This window comes from Cajanus cajan, chromosome 10 (assembly GCF_000230855.2).
Source record: "Cajanus cajan strain Asha chromosome 10, NIPB_CcT2T_4, whole genome shotgun sequence".
In the NCBI taxonomy this organism is placed as follows: domain Eukaryota; kingdom Viridiplantae; phylum Streptophyta; class Magnoliopsida; order Fabales; family Fabaceae; genus Cajanus; species Cajanus cajan.
This window is the reverse complement of record NC_138526.1, coordinates 40,765,985-40,788,091: the sequence shown is the minus strand read 5'-3', so window position 1 is coordinate 40,788,091 and position 22,107 is coordinate 40,765,985. Positions and strand designations below refer to the sequence as shown.

General features: G+C 35.8%; 1 protein-coding gene and 1 long non-coding RNA gene across 3 annotated transcripts; one reads left to right on the top strand and one right to left on the bottom strand.

Moving 5' to 3' along the window:
* Positions 1 to 8,704: 8,704 nt before the first annotated feature.
* LOC145952596 (uncharacterized) lies at positions 8,705 to 10,639 on the bottom strand. The gene is made up of 2 exons (XR_014430074.1): positions 10,228 to 10,639; positions 8,705 to 8,901 (listed from the first exon to the last, which is right to left on the bottom strand). It is a non-coding gene; the product is annotated as an uncharacterized LOC145952596 (long non-coding RNA).
* A 1,918-nt stretch (positions 10,640 to 12,557) lies between these two features.
* On the top strand, positions 12,558 to 19,934 carry LOC145952701 (putative terpene synthase 2). Of its 2 annotated transcripts, none has more exons than XM_083065631.1 (7): positions 12,558 to 12,781; positions 14,237 to 14,501; positions 14,629 to 15,001; positions 15,145 to 15,366; positions 15,507 to 15,648; positions 15,735 to 16,000; positions 19,363 to 19,502. In XM_083065631.1, the coding sequence occupies exons 1-6, from the start codon at positions 12,656 to 12,658 to the stop codon at positions 15,996 to 15,998; spliced, it is 1,392 nt and encodes a 463-aa protein (XP_082921757.1). In that variant the 5' UTR covers positions 12,558 to 12,655; the 3' UTR covers positions 15,999 to 16,000; positions 19,363 to 19,502. The 2 variants fall into 2 exon arrangements, with proteins under 2 accessions (XP_082921757.1, XP_082921756.1); XM_083065630.1 differs by having other exon boundaries at positions 12,559 to 12,781; positions 15,735 to 15,980; positions 19,363 to 19,934.
* Positions 19,935 to 22,107: the final 2,173 nt, after the last annotated feature.

Sequence of the window (22,107 nt, the reverse complement as noted above, 5' to 3'; positions counted from 1 at the left end):
CCACATTCATAATTACATAATAAATAAGAATCATTAAAATCTTTCATAAATAAAATCAGAATCTCAAATATCTTACGTAGAGAATTCACATTCATAAACTCATAAACACTAGCTCAAATGCAGAAATTACAAAGGAAAGAAACTGAAAATTTGAAAACAGTTCAATGGAAACAACATCCTAAACTAGTCCTAATTATGTCATGATGTCACATATCCTATAAAGCACACCCAGTTGGAACCTAAGCTTCATCACCAACATTCTCATGTTGATGGTCATCTGCAACACAGTAAAAGACACATATAACAAACAAAGGAGTGAGAAACATCTCACTCTCTCACTCAAGTTAAGGCGTAAAAATAATAGTCAGACAACACACACAAACATACTAAGTACAATCATAACTATATATTAACTAGGTGCAAATTCAAGTTACACATACAACAGTAACACATGAACAATCATTCGTCATGCAATGATGTCAAAGACTCGACTCATAAATGCATGCATGTGGCCCTAGTCACATATCCCATATCACTGGTGTGCTTCCTATACAACACACCTAAGGTAGTACTATAAGGATGTACTGTTAGGATCTGGTCGAGATAGCGAAGTTGCGCAAGTTACATCTTGTGCTCACAAACAGACGAAATCGAGACATTCAAATCGCACTATCCCCTAGTGTAATACCTTATTTTTTTATTATTATTATTATTTATTATTAAAATGGCATTTTCGTGAATTTTATAAAGGTATAGGGGTATTATTGTAATTATTGATGGCATTTTCGCAATTTTCAAAAAGTTTGAAGGGTGTTTTGGTAACTTGGAACGGGCCGTTCCAAAAGCAAAACGGGCCGTTCCAAGCTTTAAAATTTAACTAAAAATCTTGAGTGAGAACGGGCTCAGAATGGCCGTTCCGACAAGGAGAACGGGCCGTTCTGATTGTGAAACGGGCCGTTCTAAAGGGAGAACAGGCCGTTTCAAAAGGAGTACGGGCCGTTCTGCTGGAAATTGGGAACGGGCCGTTCCGTATTTGGAACGGGCCGTTCCAGTTCAAAAATTTGCGTAGCTTTTTCGAGCCCAGAACGGGCGTTCCGCTTTTTGGAACGGCCGTACCGGGTAGAGGAGCCAGAATTGCTATAAATAGGGGCTTGGGGAGTTACGAAAATTCATACCTTGGGAAGAGAAAATCCTTAGAGAAAGAGGGAGGAAAGGAAAGGGGGAGAAAGAGGAAGAGGAATCCGGTAGAGGTGGTTCTGTCAGAATAAAGAAAAGAGGAGAAAGAGGAGGAGGTTCTGCTCAAATTTCGGTTCAGGATTATCCAAGTAAGGGAAGTTAGTTTTTGAAATTATTAATTGTTTGATGATTAATAATAAATGAATATTTTTGAACTGTGTCAAAATTTTGTTGTTGAGTCGAGCTGAATTATATGTTGATTTTTAACAGTATTGTACTATATAATGCTGAGCTGTATGCTGATTATACCCACTTGAGGTGGTGTTGTTGCTGCTGTTATAGCCGCTATGTCGGTGCTGTTAGCCACTATTATGGTGCTGTTGTTGCCGCTAAGTCGGTGTTGTTATAGCCACTAGAGTGGTGCTGTTGTTGCCGCTAAGTCGGTGTTGTTATAGCCACTAGAGTGGTGCTGTTGTTGCCGCTAAGTCGGTGTTGTTATAGCCACTAGAGTGGTGCTGTTGTTGCCGCTAAGTCACTAGAGTGGTGTTGTTGTTGCCGCTAAGTCGGTGCCGTTATAGCCACTAGAGTGGTGCTGTTGCTGCTACTAAGCAGTGTTGATATAACCGCATTATGGTGCTGATGTTGTTGAGCAATATAAGCTGTGTAGATGTGTTGATAATTATAACGATGAATTTATTTACATTGCTAATCCTTTGCTAGTATGATTTTTTTTTTAAAAGAATACTAGCTTACCCTTGCATGTTTTCCATGTGGTTGGAACTGCGATGATCATACTATGTATGGGAGCAGAGCAGGAATAGGTGGGCTTCTTGGGATGAGTCTCCGGCGGACTTTGGAGCTAATTTGCTTGTGTGGATATTTTGCTTGTAGCTACTTGGGATAGTAGCATTTGGTTGTAATTTTCCTTGGTACACTTTAACTCTAGTCAGACTGGAATCTAGTATATTTATATATTCTAGATCCTATATTTATATACTTGTTCTATCTGTCTGGTGTTTTAGTGTGCTATACCGTGTGTAGTGACCAGCCGGGTCGTTACACTTTAATGGTATCAGAGCAGTTAGAGTCTAGTGGACACTCTTTGGGGGTAGTTCCTTTAGGCTTTTTGCTGTGTTAGCTCTGTGCTGTGTTGCTTTGCTGTGATGTCTGCTGTGCTGAAATTGTTGTGGTGATTTGTTGTGCTATTGATTTTGTGTGGCTTAGTTACTGTTTACTAAAGAAGTTGTTATCTTTGTAGAAGATGACTAGGACAAATGAGCAGATAGCCCGTGCCCTCGAGATGTTGGCCATGGCTATGCAACAACAAAATACCTATTTTGCTAGGATGGAGGTTGAGAGAGCTGCAGTTAGTGCAGCAAGACCTGCAGGGTCACAGGAGAGCCGGGATCTTGCTGAGTTCCGAAAGTGTAACCCTCCGCAGTTTACTGGAGATGGGGATTCAGAGGTAGCTGACCGCTGGATCCGTGAATTAGAGAAGATCTTTACCGTACTGGGATGTCCTCCAGAGAGGAGGTTAGCATATGCTGTGTACATGCTTGTGGGAGAGGCTGAGCATTGGTGGAGAGGCACCTATCAGATGCTTGTTGCTAGAGGAGTTACCGTTGACTGGGAATGTTTCAGGACAATGTTCATGGAGAAATACTTTCCTGACAGTGTAAGGCACGCCAAGGAGGTTGAATTTATGCGACTGCATCAGGGTGGGATGACAGTTTCTGAGTATGCGATAAAATTCGAGCACCTGGCCCGTTTTTATTCGCAGGTTATGCCTGAGGCTTGGAAATGCAGGAAATTTGCAGATGGATTGAGATATGAGCTGAAGAGGATGGTGGTGCCTATGGCCATCACGGAGTTCCCAGCCTTAGTGGAGAAGGCGAAGGTGGTTGAGCAGTTGGAAGGTGGCAACCGTACTGTAAGGACTATTGGGGGACCATATGGGTCCAAGAAGGGTGAGAGTCAGAGGAAACCATATGACAGGCCCCAACCACAGCGAGGGGGTTCTGTTTATAGGCAATCTTTCAGTGCTGCTAGTGGAGATAGACAGAGTGGAGGTGCCACTCTGAGATGTTTCAGGTGTGCTGGGCCCCACTTTATCAGGGACTGTCCGCACACGGAGAACCGTTGCTTCAGATGTCATCAGATGGGCCACGAATCGGCAAATTGTCCTACGGGGGATAGACCAGAGAGGAGCACTCAGAGGAGTAATGTACAGAGGGCTGATACTCAGAGGAGTGGTGCACTGAGAGCTGATACACAGAGGGGTGACAGACCTACTACTGCTGGTAGGGTATTTGCTTTGACGGGTGCTGAGGCTTCGACTTCTTCTGATCTTGTGAAGGGGAAGGGCAAAGCCGCTGGTAAGGATGTGATGATTCTATTTGACTCTGGTGCTACGCATTCATTTATATCATATGCATGTGCTGCTTTGTTGGGTGTGCCTGTGTGTGAGTTGGGGTTGAGACTACTTGTGTCGACACCCGCTTCTACTTCTGTGATTGCTTCTGAATTGTGCGTGGGTTGTCCAGTTGTGGTGGATGAGAAGAAGTACAAGGTGAACTTGATTTGTTTACCTTTGGTGGATATTGACATAATCTTAGGGATGGATTGGTTGTCTGCCAATCGCATCCTTATAGACTGTGCCAATAGGCGGTTAATCTTCCCTCAAGAGGAGGATGAGCTGTTGATCTCAGCTGTTCAAGCTGAGTCCTTGCTGAGGGATGGGGCAGAGTGCTGTCTTCTGCTTGCTACCACGAGTGTGGAGACCGAGAGGATCTTAGCTGGTATCGATGTGGTGAAGGAGTATGCCGAGGTGTTCCCTGACGAGGTGCCTGGGTTGCCTCCTGTTAGGGAGATGGAGTTCAGCATTGACCTGGTTCCAAGTGCGGGACCAGTGTCAGTAGCTCCCTATAGGATGGCTCCTGCTGAGCTGGCTGAGCTGAAAGATCAGTTGGAGGACTTATTGGAAAAGCAGTTGGTGCGACCGAGTGTTTCGCCGTGGGGTGCTCCTGTGTTGTTGGTAAAGAAGAAGGATGGGGGTAGTCGACTGTGTGTTGATTACAGGCAGCTGAACAAATTGACCATTAAGAACAAATATCCACTTCCCCGGATAGATGACTTAATGGATCAATTGAGGGGCGCGACGGTGTTTTCTAAGATTGACTTGAGGTCAGGATATCACCAGATTAGGGTGAAGGAGGGTGACATACCGAAGACTGCTTTCAGGACTAGGTATGGTCACTATGAATATGTTGTGATGCCGTTCGGTGTGACCAACGCCCCCGCTGTGTTCATGGACTACATGAACAGGATCTTCCGGCCGTTCTTGGATAAATTCGTGGTAGTGTTTATTGATGATATCTTAGTTTATTCAAGGACCCCGGAGGAACATGGAGAGCACTTGAGGACAGTGTTGGAGATTTTGAAAGCGAATCAATTGTATGCTAAGCTTTCAAAATGTGAGTTCTGGTTGGATGAGGTGAAGTTCTTGGGCCACGTGATTTCAGCTAAGGGGATTGCTGTTGATCCGGCTAAGGTGGAGTCGGTATTGCAGTGGGAACGCCCGAGGACTGTCACGGATATACGGAGCTTTGTGGGCTTAGCGGGTTACTATAGGAGGTTCATTGAAGGGTTCTCTAGGATAGTAGCGCCTCTGACCCAGTTGACGAGGAAGGAGCAGCCGTTTATTTGGACAGATGCCTGTGAACGGAGCTTTGAGGAGTTGAAGAGAAGGTTGACTACTTCTCCTGTGTTGGTGTTACCGAATTCTGGTGAGCCTTTTGATGTGTACTGTGATGCTTCTCATCAGGGTCTGGGGTGTGTGTTGATGCAAAACGGGAAAGTGGTGGCGTATGCTTCAAGGCAACTGAAGACTCATGAGAGGAACTATCCCACTCATGATCTGGAGTTAGCAGCTGTGGTGTTTGCCTTAAAGACTTGGAGGCATTACTTGTATGGAGCTCGATTCAGTGTCTTCAGTGATCACAAAAGTCTGAAGTATCTGTTTGATCAGAAGGAGCTGAACATGAGACAGAGGCGATGGATGGAGTTTCTGAAGGATTTTGATTTTCAGTTGATGTATCATCCAGGCAAGGCCAATGTGGTGGCAGATGCGCTGAGTAGGAAATCCATCCATATGACAAGTATGATGATTAGAGAGCTGGAGTTGGTTGAGAAGTTCAGAGATTTGAATCTCTGTGTGGAGTTAGCTCAGGATCACATTAGTTGTGGGGCAGTTACCATAACTAATGAGTTCTTGAGGCAAGTTGGACTTAAGCAGTTGCAAGACACCGAACTGGTGAAGCTTCTTGGGATGTTGGGTACCGATAAAGCTGTAGGCTTTGAGCTGGGAGAGGATGGGATCTTAAGGTTCAGAGGCAGGATTTGCCTACCTCAGGATGCTGAGCTAAGGAGAGTTGTGCTAGAGGAAGGTCACAAGAGCAAACTTAGCATACATCCAGGTATGACTAAGATGTACCAAGACCTCAAGAAGACTTTCTGGTGGTCTGGTATGAAGAGAGAGATAGCTGAGTATGTGGCGGCCTGTTTAACCTGTCAGAAGGCAAAGGTTGAACATCAAAAGCCTAGTGGGTTAATGCAACAGATTGAGACTCCCGAGTGGAAATGGGATAGCATTACTATGGATTTCATCGTGGGGTTGCCTAGGTCATCTAGGAATAGTGATGCTATCTGGGTGATTGTTGATCGGTTGACCAAGTGTGCGCATTTCTTGCCTGTCAACATCAAGTGGTCCTTAGAGAAGCTGACGCAGTTGTATATAAGGGAGATAGTTCGGTTGCACGGGGTGCCTTCCAGTATTATTTCCGACCGAGATCCGAGGTTCACTTCTAGATTCTGGCAGAGTCTACACCGAGCTTTAGGCACAAAGCTGAAGCTGAGTTCTGCTTATCATCCACAGACGGATGGTCAGTCGGAGAGGACAATCCAGTCCTTGGAGGATCTGTTGAGGGCTTGTATGTTAGATCACTTGGGTAGTTGGGAGGAAGTATTACCGCTTGTGGAGTTTACTTACAACAACAGTTTCCATGCTAGTATTGGGATGGCGCCGTTTGAAGCCTTATATGGCAGGAGATGTAGGACTCCTCTGTGCTGGTATCAGGATGGTGAGTCAGTGGTTGTGGGACCGGAGTTGATCCTACAGACTACTGAGAAGGTGAAGATGATTCAGGAGAAAATGAGGACTGCTCAGAGTAGGCAGAAATCATATGCTGACAAAAGGCGTAAGCCTTTAGAATTTGCTGAGGGGGAACATGTGTTTCTGAAGGTGACTCCGACTTCTGGTGTGGGTAGAGCGCTGAAGACTCGGAAGTTAACACCAAGATTCGTGGGTCCCTATCAGATAATACAGCGTGTGGGTCCGGTTGCTTATCGGTTGGCTTTGCCACCGTCTCTTTCAAACCTACACGATGTATTTCATGTGTCCCAGCTGAGGAAGTATGTTCATGACCCGAGTCATGTGGTGGAGATGGATGAGGTGCAGGTGAAGGAGAATCTGACTTATGAAAAGAAACCGGTAGCTATAATTGATCATAAGTTGAAGGAGCTTCGTGGCAAGTCCATAAAATTGGTGAAAATTCTTTGGGATGCAACTACGGGTGAGGCAACTTGGGAAGTAGAAAGTCAGTTCAGTGAACAGTACCCATATCTCTTCTAAGTAAGTGAATTTTCGAGGACGAAAATTTTTGTTGTTGGGGAGAATTGTAATACCTTATTTTTTTATTATTATTATTATTTATTATTAAAATGGCATTTTCGTGAATTTTATAAAGGTATAGGGGTATTATTGTAATTATTGATGGCATTTTCGCAATTTTCAAAAAGTTTGAAGGGTGTTTTGGTAACTTGGAACGGGCCGTTCCAAAAGCAAAACGGGCCGTTCCAAGCTTTAAAATTTAACTAAAAATCTTGAGTGAGAACGGGCTCAGAATGGCCGTTCCGACAAGGAGAACGGGCCGTTCTGATTGTGAAACGGGCCGTTCTAAAGGGAGAACAGGCCGTTTCAAAAGGAGTACGGGCCGTTCTGCTGGAAATTGGGAACGGGCCGTTCCGTATTTGGAACGGGCCGTTCCAGTTCAAAAATTTGCGTAGCTTTTTCGAGCCCAGAACGGGCGTTCCGCTTTTTGGAACGGCCGTACCGGGTAGAGGAGCCAGAATTGCTATAAATAGGGGCTTGGGGAGTTACGAAAATTCATACCTTGGGAAGAGAAAATCCTTAGAGAAAGAGGGAGGAAAGGAAAGGGGGAGAAAGAGGAAGAGGAATCCGGTAGAGGTGGTTCTGTCAGAATAAAGAAAAGAGGAGAAAGAGGAGGAGGTTCTGCTCAAATTTCGGTTCAGGATTATCCAAGTAAGGGAAGTTAGTTTTTGAAATTATTAATTGTTTGATGATTAATAATAAATGAATATTTTTGAACTGTGTCAAAATTTTGTTGTTGAGTCGAGCTGAATTATATGTTGATTTTTAACAGTATTGTACTATATAATGCTGAGCTGTATGCTGATTATACCCACTTGAGGTGGTGTTGTTGCTGCTGTTATAGCCGCTATGTCGGTGCTGTTAGCCACTATTATGGTGCTGTTGTTGCCGCTAAGTCGGTGTTGTTATAGCCACTAGAGTGGTGCTGTTGTTGCCGCTAAGTCGGTGTTGTTATAGCCACTAGAGTGGTGCTGTTGTTGCCGCTAAGTCGGTGTTGTTATAGCCACTAGAGTGGTGCTGTTGTTGCCGCTAAGTCGGTGTTGTTATAGCCACTAGAGTGGTGTTGTTGTTGCCGCTAAGTCGGTGCCGTTATAGCCACTAGAGTGGTGCTGTTGCTGCTACTAAGCAGTGTTGATATAACCGCATTATGGTGCTGATGTTGTTGAGCAATATAAGCTGTGTAGATGTGTTGATAATTATAACGATGAATTTATTTACATTGCTAATCCTTTGCTAGTATGATTTTTTTTTTTAAAAGAATACTAGCTTACCCTTGCATGTTTTCCATGTGGTTGGAACTGCGATGATCATACTATGTATGGGAGCAGAGCAGGAATAGGTGGGCTTCTTGGGATGAGTCTCCGGCGGACTTTGGAGCTAATTTGCTTGTGTGGATATTTTGCTTGTAGCTACTTGGGATAGTAGCATTTGGTTGTAATTTTCCTTGGTACACTTTAACTCTAGTCAGACTGGAATCTAGTATATTTATATATTCTAGATCCTATATTTATATACTTGTTCTATCTGTCTGGTGTTTTAGTGTGCTATACCGTGTGTAGTGACCAGCCGGGTCGTTACACTTAGGACTCCCCCAAGCTATTACACAAGGAGGGTTTTCCCTAATAGTGTACTCCACATCGTACCCATCACATATATGCACATGATGTATGTCATACATTCACACTTCATTGACTCATCATTTCACTTGTTATAGAATTTCATGTCTTATCCCATTTAATCACGTTTCATGTAACGACCCGACAGGCCACTACACTCACAACCACAGCACACCGGAAACACTAGGTAGAATAGAACGAGTATATAAATATAGGATCTAGAATATAAATATATACGAATGTTCCAATCCAACTAGAGTTAGGGCGTACAATACAAACATTTCATCAAAAGTCACTATGCCAAGTGACTGAAAAACAAACAAAGCATCCTAAAGGATTCAGCTCCACCTTCTAGCTACAGATACACCACCTATCCCTGCTCTGCTCCCATACATAGTATGATCATTGCAGTCCAACCACATGGAAACAACAAAAGGGTAAGCTAGTATAAAAGAAATAACATATAGAAAATTTAAGAAATATAAATAACCACAACTATCAACACTTCATCAACATACATCCCATTGATTTTTCAACTTGGTCATCAATATTCATGTAATGCGTCGTCATGCATATCAACTCGGAGATCTCATACAACAACTCAGCCTTTCGACCTACAACAACTCAGCCTTGCGGCGTACAACAACTCAGCCTTTCGGCCTACAACAACTCAGCCTTGCGGCCTACAACAACCAATATCAACACACAACACAACACAACCGTACCGCTCAACATAGCAACTTACAATAATGTACAACTGATACAACTCAACTCGTCTCAACAACGTTAATCAATATTAGTCAACATATTCATGAAATAACACATCCAAAACAACCTTCAACATATCTTAATCACTCATTGTGAAGTGACAACCATTACTAATCATAGAATATCTGGAGTTATAATGCTCCTATCAGGCTCATCCTTATCTCATATTAAAGATAAGAAGATTTCCTATAACTCTTATGAAGACACCAAATCCTAATTCCTTCATCTACCATGTTAAAAAAAATGATAAAAACCGCAACAGCTATAAGGAATACTGGCAGCTTGACCCCTCTTCACTAAAACAGACATATATGGCGTTATAGCACTCCTATCATACTCATCCTTATTTCATATGAAAGATAAGAAGATGTTCTACAACTCTCATGAAGACACCGAGTCCAAATTATTTCATCTACCTTGTGAAAAATTATAAAAACCGAAACAGTTATAACCAATGCTGGCAGCCTGACCTCTCTTCACTAAAACTGCCATATCTAGAGTTATAGACCTCCTTTTTGGGTGATTCCAACGCCATTGGAAAGATAACATCCAGGGCTACAACTTTCATGAAGACCTCAAGACCAAATTCGGTCATCTAGGCCCACCGCTGCAGCGCTCAATCCAGCGCTTTAGCTGTAACTCTCTGCCAGCTCATTTTCTCCTGGGCTTCCTTTTTCGTTTCAGCACCAAGTGCAGAAATTCTACACTTCCATGGCTTCCCTTTTTATTTTTCAGCTAAAATCCATCAATGTTTACCCTCAAAACATGATCTACCAACCACATACAATCCAAAAACATCAACAATTACAATATACATGCATCAATCATCAAAAACCCCAAATTTTCATCAAGCACCACCATCAATCCACAAAAATCAGCCATCAAGTGAGTTTCTAACTCACTTCTAAACAATCAGCATAAACAACTAACTTCCCTTACCTTGGCTCAAAAACTCCAAGCTCCGGGAAGACGAGTATGGAAGGGAAGAAGAGGAAGAGAACTCCGCACACGGTATGCTACCCTTAGCTTCCAGCTTGCAAAGAAGGGTCTTCAAAATCACTCACGGATTTAGCTAGAAAAAGAGATTTGAATAAGGTTAAGAATTGAGAGAAAAGAAAGATCAACCACTATGTGCCCAAAAGAGAAAACAAGTGAGAGTGGGTGAGGGTCCGGGGAAGAAGAAAAAAAAAAAAAAACAAACATCATGGGTCTCACATTTCACATTCTCATAGTCATAGTCATATGGTCACACACACATTAGTTTTCACATTCATAGTATTCACACTAGCACATAATTCACATCAGATTAGTAGTTATACATCACACAATCAATTAACCATTTATAAGCATATAAAACATGTAAAACATTAACCAGGGGTTGTGCCCGGTGCACCCAACTCGCGCTCGCCGAACTAAATGTCGCACCAAAAGTAGAGCAGCATGCCTAGTGCGCCTGGCGAAATTAATGTCGCGCCTAAAGTAATGAAATTAATTAATATCAATTAATATTGCTTCATTTTTATTTATAATTAAAATTATTTTGTTTGTAATTGAAAATTTAACAAAATTTAATCTCTTAATGCATAATGTTTTTTGTATTTTATTTTTTATAATGAGCACTTTAATTAAATTTTGTTTTCCTTCATTTTTTTTCAAAACAAATAGTTGCATATTAACAAGTAATTTTAAATTTAAGTTCAATGAATTAAATCCACAGATAAGAAAAATAAAATTAAAGCAATTTTTGTCTTTATATCTTCTTTGTTCAGAATTTCATAGTATCTAATTTGTGATTCTTCTTCTTTTGCAAGACTGGGTATCAAATCTCATATTATGTGTGACAAATTGAGAATAGTAAAAAAAATGAAAAAAAGTAGTACCTTCTATTTCTGGCAAAGATTATCATGTGAGATAAAAATTAAATAAAGAAGATAGGAAATAATTTAAATAAAATGTAAATATGTAATATAGAGAGTTGAGGAGAAAAAAAAAGGGAGTAAACTTTTATTTTTGACTAAGGTTACCATGTGAAATGAAAAATAAACAAAGAAGGTGAGAGATAAATTAGATAGAACATAAATATTTATGAAAAATAAATAGAGAGAATGAAAGATAAATTAGATAGAACATAAATATGTAATATAAAAGGTAGAGGAGAAAAAAAAAAGGAAAAAGTGAAAAGATTGACATGTGAAATGAAAAATAAATAAAGAGGGTGAAAGATAGATTAGATAGAATGTAAATATGTATGAAAAATAAATAAAGAGGGTGAGAGATAGATTAGATAGAACATAATTATGTAATACAAAAGGTAGAGGAGGAAAAAAAGGAAAAAAAAAGTGGTACCTTTCATTTTTAACAAAGATTGCCATGTAAGATGAAAATTAAATAAAAAGAATAAGACGTAGATTATATACAACATACATATATAATATAAAGGGTGAAGGAGAAAAAAAGGAGGAGAAAAAAAGTAGAACCTTTTTGATGATTATGAAATAAAAATTAGACGATAAAGAAATGATGGATATATTAAATAGAATGCAGAGATATGTAATAAATAGAAAGTAAAGAAAAAATATGATAGAAGATAGAAGTTTAAAAAATTAATTTAGGAAATTTTTTACATAAACAAATATGCTGACATGATAATATGTAAAATTAATTTTATAATGATATGCTAACGTAATAAAATTTAACTCAAATTTTATATTATAAATAAATAGACAAAAGTTATGAAACTTGACATGAATTTGATTTGTTGTTATGCTTTATAAGTTATTAAATGAAATAAATCTATCAAAATTTATTTTTAAAATAAGTGATTTTTTATTCTTTTATATATATATATATATATATATATAATATTAATTACATGCGACCTAACAACTCCAAATAAAAATATATAAAAATCAAAATAATTTTGGAGAGAAATGATTATTTTTATAACCAACTTGCATGCATTAGGACAAATTCACGTGATGTCAACATCCATGAATTTTCTTTCTCATTTTCCAGCTGTCGGAGTGGAAAATCGAGCATGGTGATTCAATGTCAAACAATTTCTTATACATGAATAAAAAAAATGTTATATTTTTAAACTGATCAACGTTGTTTTGCATCATGCACTTAATTAATGTTAAAATAAAAACAATAAATTGCCCTTTATTTATTTAATTTTTCATTTTATCATATTGCCCTATTTTATCTGAATAAATTAGCCTTGAAGAAACTAAGAAACACAAGCAAGCTGCTTTCAGAGTAAAAAGTTAAACTGCGATTCCCTATAAATACCTAGATAGATGTTTGGGTGTTTCATCAATATAAACTACAGAAATTACAAAGCACTTAAATTTGTATAGAGCAAAAGATGTCCCTTCCAGCTTCAGCAGTTGTTTCAACCCAAAATGCAGTATCTGATATCAGACGACCTTGCGCGAGTTTTCCTCCCAACATATGGGGAGATACTTTCCTTCAATATGCTTCTGAGTTTATGGTATTATATATTTATATTCATATATACTCGTGTAGTTTGAAATAGATGTGAGTTCTATTATTTTACTGTTCTTTCATGATGTAAATTTTGCAACATTTCCTTGCGGTTAGTCTAATTCCTAACAACAAATTACTGTGAATAGTTCAGCCGCATATTGAGATAAGTGTATAGTATTTAATAAATTATAGAATATATTTTATTTGAAAAATTAAAATTTTCTAATTAATTTAAAATATTAAACAAAAGAAAAAAAAGATCACATTTTGATTTTATTTCACCAAAAATACCATCAAGACCCAAGTATACTCAATTCTTTCATTCTTTTTCTTTTAAGTGTAACACATATGCCTCCATATTTAGTAGATTATTATATCATTCTGTTATTTTAAAAAAATAAAAATCAATAATTTTTTCTAATAACTATTATTCTTTTTTAATGATTATCCACTCTATTATTTTTATTTTATTTTAGTTTTTTTTAATAATTATTAATAGGCATGAAAGGTCTCTTTTTATCTCTAGTGTTTATAATTAATGTTGTTGCCTTTTTGTTTATATGTTATTTTTTAACCGGGTAATATATAATTTTCGTAGTTTGCATTATCATGTTCTTGGATTTTTTTCTTCTTCTTTTTCTGGGAACCTTTAATCAAGTCTTCAAATTAAAATAATTTGTATTCAAGTTCTTCATCTTGTACAATTTTTGTAATTGGGTACCTAAACAAAGTGTTATTTTTCTAATGGTTTCAAACCACTAAATTAACTCTAGGACCTAATTACAAAAATATAAAAGATTAAGGAATTAGTTATAAATATTTTTAATTTATGGATTTAATTAAAAATTTTCAAAAATATGAATAAAATGTTGATATATTAAACCTTTCTTTTATGCTTTTACGTAACATATTCAACGTTTCGACGTCAAAATGAATCTTCATTGTCATCCATACATTGAGAATGTCATTAAGGGGCTCATATATATATATATATATATATATATGATTTTCTTTATTTAAATTGTATAAAAAATATTAATTAGTTGATGAATTGTAATTTAGTATAATGTTTCCTCCATGAATATAATATAGTTTCCTTAACTTATTATGCGTATTTCTAAAAACTTAAGTCTTTAATTTTTATTTTTATTTTTATAATGAAATGAGCATTATAGTTCAAAATTATGTCTCTATGTTAAATTATTAGTTTTTAAAAATTACATAATTTTGTTTTAAGCCTACATATAAATTAGACCCCAGCTTTTGGAAAAAATTCATTGACACACGAAGCATCGAAGAGAACACACACAAAATACATCAGAAATAAAAATAACAAAAGACATACTTTAACTTCATTTTGGCATATCTTGCTGGGTAATCTTTTTTTCCTGTCACAAAAGATACGAATGTATATTCTAAACCTCTGTAAACGATTAACTAAATGCAGCTATATTTGCAGGAAGTCAGTGACAATGTGAAGCAGCAAGCTCAAATGTTAAAGGAAGATGTGAGAATGATGTTTCAAGCATCCGTAAATCAAAATATCATCGACAAGTTAAACTTAATTGACTTAATCCAACGTTTCGGTGTATCCTACCAATTTCAACAAGAAATTAACCAAGCACTGAAACAAATTAACGACAGTTTCAATGAAGATGAAAATCATCACTCTCTTGCTCTACTTTTTCGGTTGCTTAGACAACAAGGATATCAAATTTCATCAAGTATGTATACATCTTTCTCATTGATATTTAAATATGAAAAATTAAATTATGCCTATAAAGTTAATGTCAAAACTCAAAATCTATTAAATAATTATTATTTCTTATAAATGTTTAATTAATTGAGCAGGCATATTTAACAAATTAAAAAATGACCAAGGAAACTTTGATGAAACACTTGTCAATGATATTCAAGGATTGTGTAACTTGTATGAAGCTACACATCTAAGAACTCACGAAGATGATATACTAGAAGAAGCGTATGACTTCTCCAAGACTCATCTGGAGTCCTTGGCCAACCGAGTGAGTCCATCTCTTGCTATCCAAATCGATCATTGCTTAAGGAGACCTCTTAATAAGAGTGTACTTAGGTTTGAGGCAAGGTATCACATGACTATATATGAACAAGATCCTTTTCATGATGAAACTCTACTAACCTTTGCAAAAGTCGATTTCAATATTCTTCAAAAAATACATCAAAAAGAAATTGGCAATATCAACAAGTAAGTTCGTCACATTTATATTTTTATTCAATGACAACATTTTTCTATGCTTCGAAATACATTATCTTGCTACAAATTTTAAACATAAACAATTAAAATGGAGTATATTTAATTTGTTATGGTGTAATTTATTTTTTCAACAGGTGGTGGAGAAAATCAAACTTTGCAATAAAGGTTCCTTACGCTAGAGATAGATTGGTTGAAGCCTATCTTTGGTCATTAGCTACATCATCCAACAAACTTGAATACAGTTATATAAGAATGTTTATGGGAAAATTGACTGCTGTTGTTGCTCTTCTAGATGATACTTATGATGATTATGGCACTATTCAAGAACTTGAACTCTTCACAAAAGCAATTGAAAGGTTGATGTGTTTCATAAAGTATAGCTTATACTATATATTTAATAGAAAAAGGACGACTTTAAAAATACATGATTGACTTTTAACTTGTGATCTCACATTTACATTAAGGTCTTAAAAATAACTTATTTTATTAATTTCAGATGGGATATTAATCCCTTTGGATGTCTTCCACAATGCATGAGAGTAGTGTTTGATACGGTTGTAGAATTTTGTGAAGAAATAAAGTTGAAGACAACTAAGACTGGAAAATCAAGTTTTGTGATGCCACATTTTAAACAAGCGGTAAATTAATTATTCCAATTTTTTTCTTATTTGAATATTTTTTATGATTCAATTTATCTTATCAACAATGGTTATTTTGCTTGTAGATTTATAACTTAATTAAAGGCTACATGGTTGAAGCCAAATGGTGTCATGAGAGTTACGTTCCAACATATGATGAGTATAAAGTTAATGGAGTTTTAAGTTCTACTATCCCCTTTTTCATAACATCCTTTATTTGCATTGGAGAATTTGCAACAGAAAATGTGTTGGATTGGGCTTCTCGTGGTCCAAATATCATTGAAGCTGCATCAATTATTGGCAGAGTAGTGGATGACATGGCCTCACATAAGGTATTCATTTCTTATTAAAAGTAAGGAATTGATTTGACATTCTCCACCCAAAGTTATTTATTCATTGGATAGAAGCTGAATACAATGAAGCTATATATGAGAATATATATATATATATATATATATATGGGGAATGCTAATATACTCCTACCTATTTTTTAGTGGGAGTATGTTAGCAACCTACACCAAAATTTTAGGACAAAAAAACCACTCATTTCTTTTGATTTGGTTAATTTGTATAAAAAATATTATAGTAATTTAATTTAATTTTAAATGAAAATTAAATATTTTCTCTCTCTTATTAATTTCTTTCACTAAGTCATTTATCTCTCCTATTAAATTTCTTCTCCAACCCATTTATCTTTCCTATTAAGTTCTTTCTCTAACTTATTTATCTCTCTCCTATTAAATTCCTTCTTTAACTCATTTCTCTCTCATCTCTCATAATGTCTCTCCCCTCTCTCTGAACAAATAAAAATTAATTAATAGAAAAAAGAAATGACTTAGTGAATGAAGTTAATAAGAGAGAGAAAATATTTAATTTTCATTTACAATTAAATTAAATTACTTAATATCCTTTGTACGAATTAACCAAATCAAAAGAAATGAGTGGTTTTTTTATCCTAAAATTTTGGTGTAGGTTGCTAACATACTCCCACTAAAAAATAGGTAGGAATATATATATATATAAAAGGAGAAATATATTTATTTTAGGAATAAGTTTATTTAAATTTACTTCATTCAATAACTCATGTTTTATATAAAATTTCAACAATTCAACCATTGAATTTAAATAGATCAAGTGTGACACCCTCTACCCCAACATAAATACACAATAAATGTCTCATAGTTTCATAACATCTTTCATGATAAAACAAATGTCTCAAATATCATAAGGTAGAAGATTCACATTCGTAACTCATAAATCATAAAAAGTCAACATATAAGTATCAAAACTCAATAAATCATATAAAGGAAAATATAGATTAATTCCAGCAAAGGTGGTAGTGCTTCCTAGTTAGGAATTAATTTATAATTTCCAAATCATGTAATAAAAATAATATGACAAAAATGTACATTTTGGTCTTTTTCTCAAGAACGTTCAAAATTACAAAAGAAGAGAAAATTAAAGCTTTTAAAATATAACATCTCAAAATAAGCCTAGCTATGCCCGATGTCACATCCTATTAGAGCATGCCCAACTGAAGCCTTAAGCCTCATCACCAACATCCTCATGATGTTGATCACCTGCAACATAATTTAAACATATACAAAAACAACAAGGGAGTGAGAAACATCTAACTCAGTTTTAGGTGAAGAAATAAAGGTTAGATAGCACACACACACAACAAATATAAATCACATGTAAACAATACACATAAATAATCAATATCATATATATACTCATTTATCATGCTATGATGTCATGAACTCGACTCATAAATGCATGCATGTGGCGCCATAAGGAAGTTTCACATATCATCACTAGTAACCCTAAGGTACACCTGGTTAGCATGTTACATCGTTGGTGACCCTAAGGTACACCTTGTTAGCATGTTACATTGTGGGTGACCATAAGGTACACCTTATTAGCATCTTACATCGTGGGTGACCATAAGGTACACCTTATTAGCATGTTACATCGTGGGTATGCGGCCTCAGCGGCACACCTGAAGTAATATATGCATATGATGCATGTCATACATTCATAATCTCATTGACTCAACATTTAACTTATTACAGAATTTCATTTAGTACATCATGTCCTCATTTGTCATAGTCTCATAATCACAATTTGTCTCAATAGCCCATTCTTAGGTCTCATGTCATTTGTTCATATTTCACATGGTCATGTCATAAATACTCCTCATAAGGTTCGCATAGGAATTCACAAAGGACATTCTTATTCATATTAAAACTTATTCATTTTTAATGTTAATGACATAATCATTTATTATTTCCATCAAGGAATAAAGTAGAGCAAATAGAAAATCAGACAGAACAATGGCAAGGGATTGGGATTACATAATCATTTATTATTTTCAACAAGAAATAAAGTAGAGCAAATAGAAAATAAGACAGAACAACGGCAAGGGATTGAGGGCCAATCCGACAAACAAACTATCCAATAATTATCCCCACACCCCTGAGCGAGGTTTCTCACTCCCCCCCTTACCTGGACAAGCGGAGTTGAAACTTGGGCAGGGCCTCCTCCTCTGGATTCCCTCTTTCCTTCCCTCTCTTTCTTTCTTTGTTTGTTTCTCTCTCTCTCTCTCTCTCTCCTCTTTCTCTCTCTAAGATTTCACCTTCTCACTCAGTATAAAATTTTCACCCCCCTTGCCCCTATTTATAGGCATCCTGGCGCACCCGGAACGGCCCGTACTGATTTCGGAACGGCCCGTTCCAGAGTCTTCAAATATACGTAGATTTTTCAACTGGAACGGCCCGTTCCAAAATTAGAACGGCCCGTTTTCAAAAAGCAGAACGGCCCGTTCTGAAATCAGAACGGCCCGTTCTGGGATCCATGTTAACACACATTGACTATAGTTGTAACGGCCCGTTTCCAACTTAATTTTCTAGGAATTTTTCTTACACTGGAACGGCCCCGTTTCACTTTGGGAACGACCCGTTATGGAAAAACCCAATTAGGCGTTTTTACAAATTTTGGAACGGCCCGTTCCACCATTTGAAACGGCCCGTTCTGGTCCTTCAAAATAGTTCACTTTCATCCTTTGGAACGACCCGTTCCACTTTTTGGAACAGCCCGTTCCGCTTTTTGGGAACAGCCCGTTCCGCTTTTCGGAACAGGCCGTTCTAGGCCTAAAAAATCAGAATTAACTTTATATAAAATTTTCATAAATAATTTTAAATTAATACAAACCTCTATAAAACCCCTGTAATTAACAAAAATAACTATATAAAAATAATAATATTCAACATTGTATTAGTAGAAAATTCGGGGTGTTACATCAAGTCTACAGATTTTTAAAAAATTTGAAAATCATTTGATACTTCCTTTCATTAATTCAAATCAATATATAAAATAACTTTATGATTATCCGTTAATTTGAATTAATGAAAAGAAGTATCAGATGATTTTAAAAATTTGTAGATTTGATTTATACATTAATAACTTTAAATTCAACAGTTAAATCGTTGAAATTTGATATAGAACATAAGTTATTGAATGAAGTAAGTTTAGATAGATTTAAGTAAACGAATCCCCCCTTGATTTATATATATATATATATATATATATATATATATATATATATATATATATATATATAGATATAGATATAGATATAGATATAGATATTGATATAGATAGATATAATTATTATGTTCCTAATTAAACTTTTGAAATTTCTTTGATATATAGTTTGAGCAACAAAGAGTACATGTTGCCTCAGCTGTTGAATGTTGCATGAAGCAATATGACATTTCACAAGCAGACGCCTATAAACTTATTCACAAGGATGTTGAAGATTGTTGGAAGGTTATAAATAAAGAGTATCTCAATTTAAATGATATCCCAGAACCGGTGCTTGATTTTATTCTTAATTTGACCCGAATGTGTGAGGTTTCATATGAAAACCACCAAGATAGGTTCACAAATGGGGAATTGCTGAAAGAATACGTCTCTTCACTGCTTGTGGATCCTATGTGCATCAATCAACACCGCTAGGAGAAGCCATATATTTCACATATTATAAATGTGTTATGATCTTTGTGCTTTAAGAGTAAAAACGTTAACATGTGGTCCCTTCAAAAATCTAGATATATAGATGTTTCGGTGTTTCATCAATAAACTACGCAATATTTTTCATAAAAAGTACTTTGTATAACCCAAAAATGTCTTCCAGCTGTAACATTAATTTGTTTCAACCCAACATGCAGTACGTTATCCCATCTTTTAATTTGTTAATGTATGAGGCACACCCTTTTAGTTCCCATTTTTTTCTTTTATTTATTTTTTCATTCGTTTATTATAAGCGATGCTGTCTTGTTTTAATTAGTATGTAGTGAACGTATCTGGGTCGATTCGGCATAGTTAAGTTTTTATTCTTTTTTTTTTTATTTTAAGAAAAGATAATTTTATTAAAATTAAGATAAAACAAGTTAACCTCCATATAGCACAAGGAAGGATTGCTAGTCTCGAAATGGGGCTTATTACGCTCCTGCAGCTTCAGATTTTAGGAAAAATAAACCCTAATTAAGAATGTAATTAGTGAATTTGGATATAATCAAACAGTTTTTGCTTTTGGGTTGTCATCACCGAAAGATATGAGAATATCTTTTATTCAATTTAGATAATTATTTGTAAAATATTTTGTTAAATATTAGTATTTTAATTTTATCTTATTAATTAGTAGAATCATTTTAGTTTTAGTTGTTTTTGATTGTTTTTTTTTAGTTTTGAAATACAATTAGGAGGAAGGAGCTAATAGTAAAGGAGTTGAACATTGAAAGTATTTGCTTAGGGTGAGAGGAAAGCAAATTTTGAGTGACTTTATGCTCACTCAAAGTGAGCCATTTGGGTTTTGTGAATGAGCTAATTTAGAAGATATTGCTAAAACACCATGAAGAGTTCGCTTAAGTAAGCCAATTAGTAGCTTTGAGCAAGTGGACATCAAAAGTCCAATTAGGGAAAGCCTGTTTAAAATCTTATAAAAATAGAGTTTGTAAAAAATAATTTTTTTTACATATTGTATATTTTAAAGTGATTTGAGAGAATAAAGGGCTCGTTGTTGAGATTAACGTAGTAGACTTTACTTTATGTAACACTTCCTATTTTTATTCAATAAATATTTTTATTTAGTTAATTATTTTTCTTTTATTCTTAATACTTGTTTTGTGATATCTTCTACCTCACATGTTTAATTAAATAAACATAATGATCATAAAAGGGAATATGAAAATGGAATAACTTCAAACAAAGATAAAGAGTATCACATTTGAAATTCAAAAAAAATTAAATCAATGCCTAACTATTACAAACTTAAAGAATATATGTTTTAAGAAAAGTAAACTATAATTCTTAAAATAGAAAGCATAAAACATAATCCAAGATCCTTCGATATCACATGTATTAGAGCTATCCCTTTAATCAACTAGATTCCTCCAAATGAAGCCTCTTGCAATCACATATAAAACATCCATTAGGAAAATAAAGGAGTGAAAACATATCTCACTCTAACTATCGGTATAGAATAAGGCTGGGTAGCCACACACAAATATTATATAAAATCAATAATTTAATTTCCCATTAATCCATACAATAATTTTAACTCAATTTATATCTCATTCCATCATGACATTAATCAAAATATAGTTCAAAAACGAGCTAAATGTTATAATCATACATAGACTAGACATTCCTGAACTATATGCATGTGGCGTCAATAAAAATACTTTTCTTTGCCCAAAAGTTGACTAGTCTAGGAGTAGATGTCATGTCAGACCAAGTCATCACTCACAACAGTCTCACTAGAAAGATATACTACTAGGATCTTATCGGGATAGTTGAGCTGTGTAAGATACGTCTCATGCACACAATGAGCAAGATTGAGACTTCCCAAACCAAGCTATGCCAAAGAATAATCCCCAAGTATTTACACAAGGATACCTTCTCTAGCGGTGTATATCGCATCGTACCCATGACAAAACACAAATGCCAATGATGCATGACATTCAAGACTCAATACAGTTACCACACACAATCACTTATCACTTATAATTCATATCACATCATGCTTTGTGACTCATCAATCTCCTCAGGCACCGCCACGCCTAATCACATCGTTTACATCACTTATGATCTGTGTCACATTGTTAATTACCACTTATGATCGGTGTATAAAATTCACCCTGCTAATCACCACTTATGGCAAGGGAGAATGTGTATGCAACGTGCACAAATGCTCATGTCATGTCACCTCATCCATTCATCATCTCCATCCATGCCAATGCACAATTAAATATCAAGCAACATCCACTCACATTTGTACATCAACACATCTAAATGCACATCATTCTTCCAATAGTCACCAGTAGATAGTGACAGATCCAGAAATTTTAGATAGTGGAGGAAATATTTATTTATATATTTGTAGTATTAAAAATT